General features: G+C 45.5%; 1 protein-coding gene across 2 annotated transcripts in view; it reads right to left on the bottom strand.

The window, feature by feature from the left end:
* Window positions 1–2,839: 2,839 nt before the first annotated feature.
* Window positions 2,840–14,845, bottom strand: part of LOC8032815 (splicing factor 3B subunit 3) — a 53,322-nt gene continuing 41,316 nt past the window's right edge. For both annotated transcript variants that reach the window (XM_040499276.2, XM_029995090.4), the window contains exons 19-26: window positions 14,280–14,453; window positions 12,149–12,487; window positions 11,670–11,882; window positions 6,426–6,524; window positions 6,179–6,322; window positions 3,335–3,439; window positions 3,143–3,238; window positions 2,840–3,052 (exon numbers count right to left, since the gene is read on the bottom strand). In XM_040499276.2, the coding sequence (XP_040355210.1) occupies window positions 3,008–3,052; window positions 3,143–3,238; window positions 3,335–3,439; window positions 6,179–6,322; window positions 6,426–6,524; window positions 11,670–11,882; window positions 12,149–12,487; window positions 14,280–14,453 (1,215 nt within the window). In that variant the 3' untranslated portion in view covers window positions 2,840–3,007. The remainder of the gene's footprint in view (window positions 3,053–3,142; window positions 3,239–3,334; window positions 3,440–6,178; window positions 6,323–6,425; window positions 6,525–11,669; window positions 11,883–12,148; window positions 12,488–14,279; window positions 14,454–14,845) is intronic.

The following is a 14,845-nucleotide window of genomic DNA, read 5'->3' on the forward strand; positions in this document are numbered from 1 at the left end:
ATTGATGCCAATACGTATCTCATACATTCGGACACGTTTCGATAGACACTGTCGTTCCACTTTTTCGCCACGGCTCTGCGGTACGACTGGAAGGTCAAAGTGGCCTCTTTCGGTTAACACCGAATTTTAGAAAATGAATTCAACATACTTTTATCGTTTTAAACCGAAAACGCCGAACCCTAATTATAGAGCAGGTCTAACGCAGAAAGCACTTGAGCTTTCTGCGTCACTGTTGGACGATGCCATGCCCCCACCCCGGCGGAGGACAAACACAAATCTCCAAACACAGCTAGGTGACTGGTGCACGACTACAATTCTTATTATCGTTCTTCGCCAGCTTGGTTGCACCTTTGCATCAATTGCATTATCATCACAAAGAAAACATGCATGGGTGCATAAATGATGTGTATACATGTAAAATGGGTCGTGGAATGGGGGATCGATGGCAGAGTGGGCTAAAGCGCGCACACCCAGCTCGACGCGCGTGGAGCGAAATTAAGCTCGCGCTGCAGAACCCAGAGATCCTGGGCTCGAGTCCCACCCCAGCCCGTTTCTATCTGGATGATCGTACCGGTGTGCTACTGCATGAGACCCCAGGTTAGCAGTCGTACTGCACTGGCAACATCACTCATCTAGTGTAAACCAGTGTCGCCTCATCCTGGCAGACCGACCTTACGCTGTATAAATTACTAAACGTCCAATTTGACTTTTTGACTTTGGGTCGTGGAAAAATTCTTGTACTTCCAGTAAATGCCGTCGATTTCTTCAGGGTCCCCGATTAGCTTGAAATTTTGCTGAACTCGCCAAACATCGCTAAAATAGTATCCCAAATATTAGGTTAAAATAAATTTTTTTCGCGAAGTTATCGAAATTTAAAATTTTGGTCCTCACCGTGTTTTTCAAACAACGAAAAAGTGACGTTAGTTGAAGTGCAGGGGTTCACTCTTCGGACTGTAGAATTTGTTCCCCACTGATTTGAAGCAGTTTCATGGTATCAAATGAAAGCTTTGGAAGCTCGCTCCAGGACCCACGCTCCAGCACGGAATAAATGATTGGCATATTCTATTTTTTCGACTGCTCGCTCGACCGGCAAGCCTGCCCGCCATTGACGTCACGGCATTGAAGAGAGGCGGGTATATTTGATTGTTGGTTTTTGCACCATTTTCATTTGCCGATTTTGCAATAACTATTATGAATTTCGCGATACTAAATAGCACACCGGAAAGGGTAAAGGCCGGGGAGTCAGAAAATATAGTTTGTTAAGGTAGCTCAAAAAATCGCCGGTACCCCTTTAAGAGGCAATCCCCGACGTTGATAACTTGCAAAAACATCCACCCGGTTTTCACCTCCGCGCAATGGCAGATGTAAAAGAAAAAAAAAAAAAAGCTTTCCCCTCCAACTCGTAATTAGAACAAGCGGCCACGTGATCCGACGCTAATTATATACAATCAGTGTTGATCATAGTCATTCGCTGGAGTTGGCCAAGCATCAGATATTGTTAGAGTTCAGTTATTATCATTGTTAATTGAACACGAGCCATTACCCAAATGTTTGGCAATGCTGATTGTCATGAAACCGGACACTCGACTCGGGCTCATGAAAATTGTGTACGTCACGGTGTCACGCGACTCTCTGTGCGAAGTCATGTTACGTCATGGTGTTAACGTTAATAAATCTAACGTTCTCAATTTGAACTAACTTCATGCAGTTAGTCACATGGGCACATGACGCGACATTACTTGTTAGCATGTCTTGACACCATGACATCATGGTTAATCATAGTGCCAATATAAAAGCACCATGAAAACCCACAATTTCTCATACATTGCCATTCTGTACATGACGATTTGATCAGTACATAGAAATACAGCTGCCAATTTTTTACTCCCAAATATTTATTACAACAAAGCTGTTTATGGCTACGTTTTCTTGGATTTTTCGTGTGCGTCAACAAGGACAACAAAAACTCGGGTCCCGACTTTGATTGATGCAAAATCACTTCATTTTGTGCAAAAGCTTATACGTCTCATCACTGGATACGGATTTTCAGATTAGTTATCAATGGGCACCATTTTCAAGCTCAGTAGACTCTCAGGTAGATAATAAAGGTTTCTCAAGGATTTGCCGCTGTGCGACCCACGTCGGCCATGTCTGCGCTCGCGCCGCCCTCTCTTTGTCGTCGTTCCAAGCGTTTGCGTGCCTAGTTTCCTTCCGCTCTCCCAAGGTGGCGGTCCCGTCGCGCGTGTCTAGTTTTTGCCGGCTCCTCAGGGCGGCGATAGTTCATACCTTTGTTAAAAATTCTGCGTCATGTCTGTGTCGTGTGCTAAATAGAATGGCTAATGATTTCTTTTTTGCGATTCTACTAAGAAAAAAGGAGAAACATGCCGTGAACCGTTTTGAACCCTTTACCGTTATATATTTTTTTTTTCTGGTTCAGTTCCGGCTTAGTTTAAAGTGGCTGCGAAGCTTTCGGTTTAGTTTCAGTTCGGCTAAAAATAACAGTTCGGTTCTGGTTCTAGTTCCACACCCTGATTGTGACTGACTGGACACCATTGCATCCGTGCTTGGGATCGTACAATTCTGTGCCGACATATAGGTTAAGGCTTGTGTCCAAACACTGCGACGACCAAAAGCGCCGAGCTCTAACAATGGCTGGATACATTTTTGACGCATTACCAGAAATGACGAAAGACATGCATGCTGAAGTATATTTTGGGGGAATAATATAGCAACTTGTTCCTCATTCTTCTGGTATGCGGCAATGCTTCTTCTAAAATCTGCGCCATTACACCTGTTGGTGCCACTGATTGTCAGCACTCGTAACAAACTCGCAGAAGAGAATGGTGTTACCTTTTATTTGTTTTTGAAACCATATAAACCACTGAATATGTAAAACTATAAAATGCCGAAAGTTGGATTTTTTATTGATGTTCCTGCTATGTACAAAATGAGAAAAGTGAAAAAACAAGACAAGCTTGCAGCAAATGAATGTGCAAAAAGAACTTGCTTAAAATGCGTAACGTGTCCTGATGTCCTCCAGTTTCTTGGAAACCTAAGGCAATAAGCGACACATTTGTTAGTCAGGAAGCTCACTTGATTTATAACCACAAACATTTAAGGAAGAAAATTTTACAGTACTTACTTCACTTGGATTTCTGTCAAGTTCTTCGGCGATACTCTTTTGCTTTGATGGGTCCAAAGAATTGAACTGCTCACAAAGGTCCCCATCAATTACATTCTAAAAGGAAGAGTGTAACTTGAAATTAGAATCCAATTCATAAACTTTCAACACAGATAAATAAAAAGGGTTGTTAAAATAAAATAATCTCCAAACCTTGACGGGAAAGTACGAAGACCTAAAGGACAAGTGATCCCGGCCACACAATGGTGGGTTTTCATACCGCATGTGCATCTCCAAGTGCTGGAAGAAGTCATGGTCCTGCAAGCCAAACAGAAGTACAGTCCAAAATCAGCCCATACTCCAAGTTCTCAGCCAAAAGTTTCAATGGGACATTCTAAAGGCCTGTTCCCACACTTGCACCTGACTATGACTGACCAAGACAAAATTGGTTTTTAAGCCTCTTGCGACGGTTACGATCGGCTGCGCAGCAATGCAGCCGGTCGTAAGCCATTGCAAGAAGCTTAAAAAACGGTCTTGTCCGAGTCGATAGTAGTCAAGTGAAGGTGTGTGAACTGGCTTTAAGAATCAAGAATGCACAAATTTATGTAGATTACTACTGCACATACTAATAGAGCCAAGGCATAAATAGAAGGATCTACGTAACTACCAGCTGTACAGTCTACCCAGTTTGTATGATTTGTAACTCTTATAATGATTCCATTGGTCGTTTTGGTGCACACTGAGAGTGCTCTTTATAAGGTCCGCATCCCCAATGGGCGATCAGAATAACACTGATGTCTTTTGCTTATCGTTTTGGAGCATTGCTGACTCAAGATCTGCACTAAATCGCAATCAGACCCGCCTTACCGAAACCGGCGTATTGGGCCAGAAGTTAGTTCCTGGGACAGATCTGTCCCCCTATACTTCATTTCAGCTTAAGTCCAGACGCAGCAAACGCTACGAGCAAATGGAACCAATGAAGCAACATCGAAAATGCATGTCACATGGCCTTTTCTGTTCATTATTATTTCAGCGAAGACAGAACATATACAGAAACATGACAAACACCATGATGGTGCTCTTTTGACGCTGTTCTATTGGTCCCATCAGCTCATAACGTCGGCTGCGTGTGGGCTCGAGGTGAAACGAAGTATAGTGCGCATTACATGACTGTCACAATTCTGCAATCTGCTGACAAACAAAGTCTTGATGTCAGCATGAAGTGAAAGTTCATTTGACGTGCTGCAATGATGTCCTACAAGACAAAACCCCTCCACCCGTCCGACAACATTGTAGCCACAGATACCAGGGGTGATGACACGCCAAAAGTAAAATATGAGATAACAATACTGCGAGGACCCATTATGTGTTCCTATAATCCTGCTAAATTTGTTTTGAGAATGGCACGACAGTTTCGTGGATAAATCAATTTATATGCGAGTCCCTTGGAGGGGCGGATCCGGGCGGAACTGAAGGCTGGCTAGTAGCCAGCCTTCAGCGCGGTGTCTCCTTGCACGCACTCACAGACTTGGCTCTCTTGGCATCTTGAGCTTCAGCTTCCTCGTTTACCTTCCAAGTTTCGAGGATGCGGTCAGTGACGATTACGCCTATGGCATCGCTCGCCTTGTCAAAGTGTTCGACATTGATCGCAGCAGCGATGAGTGATTGCTATAAGAGATGTTGGAAGCTAGTCATTTTGACTGCGACCCGCTGGCGACCAGCTCCAGCAACGACGAGTTACGGACGCACTCGCCGTGGTCACCGTCGTCCAGGAATATCTCGCAGGCGCATGCAGGGTGGAAGATCATTGGGCCGGGGGAAGAGCGAGAATGGCCTTTGGATTACCGAGTTGCGTGAGCGGTTTTGATCGTACCACGGCGAGGAGTGCTTGGGCGATCATGGGGGCGCCTAGAATGAGAGCGTTCATGGTCGCGTGGTTTATGGACACCATGGTGTGACCAACTTGGGCAGTGCTGTTTGGTCGCCAGATGAAAATGATAAAAATGTAAATTGAATATTGAAACTACCAGAGCACTAAAAATCGCGTAACTTGGTGAATATACTAAGTAGCCTATGAGCATTTCACTTCAAGAATAATCTATCCGTAATTTTCGTGTCATAACCCCTTTAAGACCGCGTTTGTTTACCTCGCTGACACTGGTTTTTCAGCCATTCACAGCCTTGAACATCACACACTTCCTTCCTGGTATGTGTTTCAAGCAATTACCGATGCATGCTGTTTTATAGAGTTGTGCATAAAGGATATAAATTTTTCATGTTTCCATGATCCGAGTGAGGAGAGTTGGTTAGTGCTAGTATTCTTGAAAGTTTCCTTCATCTATCTAATCTGGAAATTACATATCACTGTTGCAGTATCAATACAGAACTGAGATACTCAACTCCAGCAAAAGGTAGAAAAACTTTTATTCTTGATACGATTGTGTAGTGCTCAAGCCGACGTCGTCCCAGCACAGCACACCTCATCTCTCATTCAAGCTTTCGAGCCTCATCATGGGAAAATAAAAATAAGTAAAACTTGAGTCTATATATGTAAGTAAAAAAAAAAAAAAAAAAGCTTTTGTCCATTGGTCAGTTACAGAAAGAAAACATGCCACATGTTTCTGATACACGGCAGAAACGGCCGAAAATAGCATAGAATCGGCACCGACTTTCCCACTACAGGACACCATGTTTTTCGTTCTCTCACCTGGGGGCCGGGCCCCGTCACTTTCGAAGAAGGGGTCATCTACCATATGCGGAGTCGAAAGAGCACCAGCTTTGCAAGGATTGTGTGCACTGCCACAGATTTAGGCCATTGATTCAAAACGACCAGTGGAATTTGCCATTAGTGATATGCGAGGAGGCTCCTTAGAGTTTGCAGCCCCCGCTCACTTAAAAATATGCTGCGTTCATCGGCTAGACTGTTCTGACACAATAAAATTATTTAAAAGCACCGGACTATGATTATTTTTATTTAAACAAACTCTTACTGTGCCCCTTTTGCATTTGAAGCTGAAAGGCATTAAGATGATAATATGAATGGATGATGATGCATACCTCATGAGCAGTGAAAGGGACCAAGACACCGACGGTGCCAGAAAGTGTGACATAAACCAAGGATTCCGACCCACCGGGGATCAGAGTGGCCTTCTGGAGGGACAGCACAGTCTCCCCTATGTGGAAGTTGGAAATCACATCTGCCTGCAACAGCAATAATCATGTTCATTTGATAGAACAGAACAATGTGAAAACAAATTACGTCCTGAACATCTAATGCCATTCTAGTTTAGCCAAGCGGCCATACCTTTTGTGATGAGCCACCCAGCCATCCACGATCCCAGAGGGACTTGATTCCAGTGGGGTCCTCGTCGACATCGTCACTAATGCTACTGGGAAGCCGAATCTGCAATACCACATTGTTATCAATTATGGCAAAAGCCCCATAGCTCAAACCACAAAAGAAAGTGAGACAAATGAAAATATGAGAGAAATGGCCATATTAGATGCCTGGAATGTCTGGAACGCCCTCAGCCAGCAGCTCTATTCGGCTAAAATAAAATCGGGGATCCCTTGTCGCTGGTTCTTGTGCACCCTAATCGCCTTTGCAACCATGAGATGACTAAAGGGCTGTCTCAAATTTTCTTAAAAAGGTACCAAGCATAATTAAAGTTTGCAATATCTGTGATCAGCATGAGCAGTTTAGTGGTTCATCATCATTTGTTTTATTGAACCACAAAGAATGTGCTGCTTAGCTCTGGGTCCGAGTCCACGAAATGTGAGCAGGAATCAAAACCCAAGGTAAACTGAGAAGCGTGGGCTGCCACATTCCTCAGGTGTGGGTATGAGCTTGTGCGGTGAGCAGTTTTCTTGCAGTGTTCAGTTTAAATGTGTTTTAAAAGAACAAAAATAGCTTTTGGAACTTTTAAAATGCACTGAACCCCTTTGGGCTCTTTTTTTTTTTCTTTCTTCAAAAGGCACATTTTAGTAATTTCTTTTGTTTTTGCTTTTCGAAACGGATAGCACTAAGAATAAGTCAATGCACAGCATTTGCTCTTAATTATCTAAAGGGGGCACATACAGTGCATACAAGCTGTTCAGATTGAGGAAGTATCGAAGGGAAATAATTAGGGCAAAAACCAGAGGTACTTTACAGAACTTCTGCGATGGATGATGAGTTCTCATCCTTCGATTTCGATTCTGAGAAGCATTGGGAAGACTGGATGGAGCAATCCACACGCTGCCTCCTCCAGTCAATCACTTAAAGAAGCCCTGCAATCATATTTAAGTGTCTACCTTTTTTGCGGTTTCCACATAGCTTGGGGTTCAGGCAAGCCAGCGGGCACTGAGAGAGTACTAAATATCAGTGCGCCACATTTTAACCAGACGACGCGGAAACCTCCTCCACCTAAGGGGCAACCCGCGGTGCCGAAAGAGCGCGCGAAATGTGGACTCTTTGGTCCTGGGCTTACCACTGGTCAGAGCCGCTAAAAGCTTCTTTTTAGTTGAAATACAAAATATAAGTGGCACAAACCGTTTCAATTATTTATAAAAGTAGTTTTTGTTCAGTATTTTAAATCGGAAAAGAAACAAATGCAGTTTATAAAGTATGGAAACAAGAAATGACCCATCGACATACCCGCCACCAAGCGGTGGAAAAGGCGGCGCATACCAGAAAGGCGTTCTGGGATCAGGCACCGACGAGCGGCGAGCATAGAAAGGTCCCAGATGTACGCGGCGGCGTTGCGCTCGAGGATCCAACTGGTTCCGAGCGTTCCAAACGCCTTCAGCGAGAAGGTTTGGCTTGCGGTCTGGCCGTGAGGCGGTATGGCAGTGCGGAAGTGGCTCCTGTTCTGAACTGATTTTTACCCCGTGTTTGCTGTCGTTTGTGGCCAATGAAGTGTCGTGCCGAAATTAGTGTTTAATTGCGCAGCAAATGCAATGCGAGCCGCCCTGGCTGCCCAATTCATACAGCCTATCCAGAACATGCTTTAGTGGCACCCTCTCGAGCCGTCGACCGGAGTGCGGCAGCCGTGAGCGCTCGCTGAGCTCACTACCCCTCCTCTAGTTCACAGCCACCCAAGCGACCAAGGACGTCATGAGGATATTATTTTTTGCTTGTTTTAGTAATTCTAATTAGCCTATAACTTTTAAAGCGAAATTCTGGAAAAAAAGTTTCATTAAGTTACTATGTTCAGTGCGCTCAGGTTCGGTGCAAATTAAAAACCAGTAAAAAAGTCCTTGCAGGGCCCCTTTAAGAAAGGACACTACCCAAAAGGGTCAACTTTTGAACCTTTGGCTTAATATGAACGAAATTTATAGTATATACTGGCAGTTGAAAGGCAAGGTTGCAGTTGCAGAGTAAAGTTTCATCTGTGTACATGAATTCTAAAAAAAATTTGTTGTTTTTATCAGGTTACACTGACATTGTTAAGGAAAACTGTCGTTTGAAAACTAATGTAATACCCAACATTTGTTTTCACTAGATACATAGCAGAATGCCTGGAGAGTGCAACTGTGAAAACAAAGTTTCCAAAACACAATTTATTTTATGCTAATATTGCCCGTAAAATTCACATAAATTTCTTGCCTTGTATCTTGTCGACATAATCTTAACATCTCTTATAAAAGACATCCACAAAGTAAAAAAACAATGCCATAGCTGCATTGCCCATTAAACTCCACTTAAAGGGCCCCCTGCAACAACTTTTTTAGTGTATTTTATTCTGCACCAAACCTGAGTGCACTAAATACAGTAACTTAGTGAACTTTTTCTTTTCTCAAAATTCGCTTTATTTTAAAAGTTATAGGCATATTAAAATTACAAAAACAAGCAAAAAATAACCTCCTTCATGGCGTCCTTGGTCCTCTGTCCCCCCTTCTCTCGCGCCGGAGGATTCCCCTTGCAGTGGTGATTGAGGAATGTGGGGAGGGAGGGGAAGACGGGGAAAGGAAGTGAGGCCATGGAGAGAAGCTGCCCGGGAACGGGGCAGCTCTCTTTCCTCTGCTCACGTCAGAACCAAAAACGTCACGATTTCGTTACATGCCGCGCCCGTTCGACACCACGGAGCACCCCCCCATAGAAGGAGGAGGTTTCTGCATCGTCCAGTCAAAATATGACGCACTAATAATTAGTTACTCTCTCCGTGCGCACTGGGTTGCCTGAACCACAAGAGACGTGGAAACCGCAAAAAAGGTAGACGCTTAAAAAGGATTGCAGGGCCCCTTTAAGAAAAACAATGAGTGAGCTTTTCTTTTGTCCCGTTGCGAAACAATAGTTTTCCTAAAGTGAAATTTATGGCAAAAAGTGGAACGGAGAAAAATGTGTTCAAAGTGCTCCAACCTCTACATTTTCTTTAGCATCGGTGGTCCGAAAATTTATAATTAACTATGCTGTGTAGACAAATGAAACTTTCTGTGAATACTCTCTAGATGTTGATGGATGTAAATATGGCATTTTTCAAAATCGATTTTTTTTGCAGAATTTTTTTTTTCTAGGTAGTGCAGAGTGTCGAATTTGGTAACTATAAATAGCCCCAGCAAAGCAAAACATCCCCCTGGGTGCAGAGAGCAGGCAGCTTAGCGTTTAGGCAAGAACTTTCCAATGTATAATCACTGCCCTACAGCCCTACATGTACGGTGGCAACCATTAGGGGCGCTTGGGCACCGTCGCACCATGTACGGCGGTGACCTTCAAAGGGTTAAAGTTCATTGCTGTGTTTGTGTGTTATGTACGCACAGTTTCTGGCTGGCCACGATTACGAGCAAGCGCTCGCTGGACTGTGATTTTGCGTGTGTGGAAAGTGATTTTTGTAAACAGAGGAAACGTCTCTAGCCACGGAAGTACAGCCAAGAGGGAGGCGTGCCAACTCAAATACATTTGAGTTTATTTCAATATGGCGGTGCTGTTTGTTCCACTATTCAGATGAAGTGACTCCACGACTTCAGAAAAGCACACAGCCATGGCACCTATATTTCGTTTCAGCTTACGTCCAGACACAGCCGATGCTACAAGCGCCAGCATGTGGCCTTGAACAGTGCTTGCACTGCGCAAGCACGCATTCTTGGCAGGGAAGCTGAAAGGCCGGAGCTCGCACTTGTAGCACCATCTGCGTGTGGACTTAGGCAAAGCAGAGCGACAGCGAATGGCTTCAAAGAGGTCTGGTAGCAGAAGCATTGCAATAAGGGATGCTGTGACAACAGTTACAAATTGAAACAAAGTATAACCATGACAGCGACCTTTGCATACAGAGCTTCGGATTCAAATCCAACAGCATTCCCTTTGGGCCAGAAGTTCTAATGTTGATGTTGCCAACAAAAACTGCGAGACTGCTAATTTTGATGAGGCTCCTTTATAATTCTAGTTTGGGTGCACCTTGGTGCAATTTCGTGCTTATTTATACTTTTGTATCAGTGTGGCCCATGAAAAGTCATTACGGGCACAATGGCGCAATGGGCACAGCAGTTTCATCCCTGAATGCCACAATATTGGCAGAGGGATACAACTAACAACTATTTTTATTTTATTTAAAAGAAACAAAAAACTCTCACATAGGAGGTTGTCAGTTAAGGACCCTAAAATGATAGCGGGTTTGAATTCAACTATACATTGCATATTGTGCAGTGGGACACAAAAGAGTGGCACTCAGCCACTCGGCATGGAAAGCGACACGACTTTTCTTAGGCCTAACCACTTGCATAATGTCACCATCTGAAAGCGGACTACAGACTCCGGCATGTTTGTTGACATCAGTATATTCAATGAATAGAACATCTCACAGGACTGGGTAATGCCTCAAACCAAACTTTGTGGGCCGTTTGCACGATGCGGTCGCGCTCGCTTCCGCGGGAACGGCGCCATGATGCACTCGTGTGCAGTGATGCTGGCTGGGCTTGGCCACTAAATTGGCTTGGCCGCCTGGCGATTTGTTTGCATGCCGCACTTCTAGCTTGGGCAGGTCATCCAGGATAAAGCCGTGCGTGCGTGCGTCCAGTTGACCTCTTTTTGGGTAGTGATTAAAAAACTGATTCACCGGTTAAAAAAATTGATTGTGATTAAAGCCTTAATCAATTAATTGGAAGGTTAATCAATCAATTTCCCAGCCCTAGAATTAACTGGTTCTTAGTTATTGAATTCACAGCTTCAACAATTCAATGTTTCAGATTTTGGAGAGTAGCAGGCATAAGTGGGCAAACTTTTAAAAACCTGGAACCTTCCCTTATCTACTGATGTGCGGAATGTGCTTTCGTCTTTTACAGTTTGTTCGACATAAAAATTTGAAGTCTGTCCTTCTTTACGCATAGCCCTGTATTATGAAGAGATGGAATTAACGCTAAGCAGAGTGTAGCGAAATTGAAAAACATTTCACGGTCATTTTACCCTTAAAATGGAGAGAGGCAAAAGCATCGAGCGAGCTATGCCAATCAGGTGCCAAAAACACACCAGTAAACCAGGCTTGTCCAGTACTTTTAAGCGAACTTTCCTTTGCTTCGGTCCATCTCTGTGTGAAGCGCGATGCAGATTTTCATGCAAATTCATAGAACCACTCACGATAGAGACGTTTCCAAACTTGTCGGCACCGGCGACTGTCTCATAGTCGAGCATGCAGGAGGCAGTGATCCAGCGGGGCACTGAATCGTCGGCAAAGATGACCAGTTGGTTTTCCTGTCGCTTGTAGCGCAGAAAGAAGAAGCTCTCCTGCACATCGCTCACCACTACCCGGTTGCCCATTGCTTGGATGCTCACTATGGCATTGGGGATGTACTGCAATGACAAGAAGAATAAAACCATGATGACACTTTCAAAGTTAGAAATGCAGAGTTGGGACGCATTACAAATACCGGCCTTGTCAGGCGTAAATCTGCGAGTGAATACACAGCGAGGAAGTTTGTTAGAAGGAAATAAAAAAAACATGCAGTAACGAGCATTCCTTTGTGGTTGGTCTATAAAGACATGCTACAAAGTTGGTTCACGCCAGCGGTGAGAGAATCTGAATGTTCGCTGCCGACTCTGGGAAACGCACGCCTCACCTTATTCTCACACTTGCGCAGGAGCTTCTTGCGGCCCAGGTCGTAGAGGCGCAGGCACTTTCCAACGCCGGCAAGCAGGCGGCCCTGGAAGGGGCACAGTGCCGTGGGGGCCTCTTCGACGGGCGTTGCGTGCACCAGCTCCAGCTGAGTGGGGCCGGCCATGGGCTCCTCCGGGTTGGGTGCCAGCCGATACGTCAGCAGCAGGCCACCGCCTCGGCACACGCGCGGGTTCAGTTGCATCTCCCGGGCGGCCCCCACCACCACGAACTGCTCGTCTGGGTGTGAGGTGAAGCGCACCAGTGCCACACTCAGTGCCGCCTCATTCTGCTCCAGGGCAACCTGCACAGCCACAAACAACAGCAGTCAGATGCCAGTCAGCAGTCCAGTTCACCAAACTCTGACACTTAACAACTATCTTAGACACCCAAGAAAACCATTTTGAGAGAAAGCTTTTGAAACACTCCACATGCTGCTTTGAGGTGAACTGTGCCTTTTGTCACCACAATGGCACACTACAACGCGCAAGGTTTTGCAATTACTGTGGGTTCTCTGCCGTTCTGCCTTTGACAATAATGTTGATACAGCCAATATTTTGCCCAGTTGACACTGATGGACAAGTTTTTTTTCCTAAAAGATGTTTTCCAACAGTCAAGTTTTGCTTCCAAAGGAATAGTTTAAAGAAAGGTACAATTCACTGTATTATTCCTTATTTACAAGTGGGAGCACAGACAGTGCTTGCAAGCTGTTCGGGTTTAGAAGCATCAAATGGAAATACTGAATGTAAAAAGTTGTCCCATTTCTTCCATTCGGTTTCATTTTGGCACATCCGCTTCTACAACATTCCGGCAGTTTCAGATTCCAAACTGGAGGTACTTTACGGAGCTTCTCTATCTGATAAGCTCCTCAACTTCTGAATTTAATCGGGTCGATACTCCAATTGCCACTACCCCCAGAGCAGCCGACACGCAGAGTGGCCATCTCACGCGTATCACGTAAGCGGAGCGTACGTGATACATGTACAGTCGGGAGTAAAAGTTTGCGGGGCACGGTAGCGCGTGCCGAAACGCATTGCCGCGCCGTCCGACGGCGCGTCGCTGCATTAAGGAGACGCGCTTTGCGCATGCGGGGCTTCCGTGCTCGCAATCATGTCTTTTTCGCTCGTTTCTTTTTGACGCACTCCTGATAACAGGAGTCGGCGCCAGGGGCGCGAGTTAGCGCTTCGCTGGGTGTCATGCTGTGCGTCTGCTTCAGCCGCCTCAGCCACCGCGCTTTGTCATGGAGGTTGCGTAGGGGGAAGAGGGGGGGGGGGGGGGTAACCAGGCGCTCCGTCACCAAGCGCGGCTGCTGAGGCAGCTGAAGAGGACGCGAGGCATGACAGCCAGTGAAACGTCAACTTGCGCCCCTGGCGCCGACTCCGGTTATCAGGAGTGGGTCGGACAGAAACGAGCGAAAGAGATATGACTGCCAGCACGAAGGGCGCGCATGCGCAAAGCGCGGCTTTTTAATGCGGCGGAGCGCCGTTGCACGGCGCGGCGATGCATTTCGGCACGCGCTCCCATGCCCCGCAAACTTTTGCTCCCGACTGTACATGTACACGTGACGAGACAAACAGTGTGAGGATTTCTGGAGCACAACGAGCACGTACCATGTGCCAGTAAGCATCGTACCACATTCCACGCGGCGGTGTCTGCTTCCAGAACACCTCTGATTGGATATGTTTCGTTTCTTGTGCATTAACCCCTAAGTGCCTCGGACGAGCTGAGCTCGTCGGCCACTTTCTGGCTAAAAATGCCGTGGACGAGCTCAACTCGTCCAGTGGTTTTTTCGGTTGCCCTCAATTCTACGGACGAGCTAGGCTCGTCTGAGTAGTTTTGCGGCGTGTTTTCAAATTTTATTCAAAATAGTGACAATTCAAAATAAAAAAGATCTGGCACTTTTAGGTTACTTTTGGAAAAAAAACAATTTGGTACTTAAGGGGTTAATAGGACAGATAGAAAACACCAGAAAGCCAAGGTGGAGTGGTGTAGTGGTCAGCACACCCGACCGGATATTGGAAGACCCAGAAGGATCTGTGGCCATATTTCAGCACCTCTGGTTTGGTAAGCCCCACCAAGTATGGCAAAGAACTCACCTTGCAGAGCGACTGACCATCCGATGGATTCAGCACCCGGATCACAGAAGCCCACATGCCAGAGCCAGCCTTTGGGGCGCCAAACACAGCTTCAGGAAGGGTTTCACTCAGGAATGCTGCAGCCATCTCCGCTGCAAGCTCCTGTTCGCCCTCGCCTGCTGCTTCCACCATTTCCTGATGCGTACACAATAGACAATGATTGATTCCGGCAAACACCGTTCTCCCAACACAAGCAATCTTTAAAACAGAGATTCATTTAAGGGAGGATGAGGGTTTATAAAATTGCAGAAAGAACAAAACTGTCGAGTTTTCAGAAATTATAATTTTGAAGTCTTCACTGACCAAACTCACAAGATATAATTTCTGAATATAATATCAAGCTAATCTAAAAATTGTAGAGCCCTTTCACTTCACGTGAAGATGAAGGACCAGCGAAGCTGTTATCTTTACGACGTCTAGGACGATGCCTAGAGGACGACGCCTAGGACGACCTCAAGGACGACTTCTAAGACGACCTCAACAACAACGCCTAGAGGACGACATCTAGGACGACCTCAAGGATGACG

The sequence above is a fragment of the Ixodes scapularis genome, unplaced genomic scaffold, assembly GCF_016920785.2.
Source record: "Ixodes scapularis isolate PalLabHiFi unplaced genomic scaffold, ASM1692078v2 PGA_scaffold9__187_contigs__length_104089568, whole genome shotgun sequence".
NCBI classification, from domain to species: Eukaryota; Metazoa; Arthropoda; class Arachnida; order Ixodida; family Ixodidae; genus Ixodes; species Ixodes scapularis.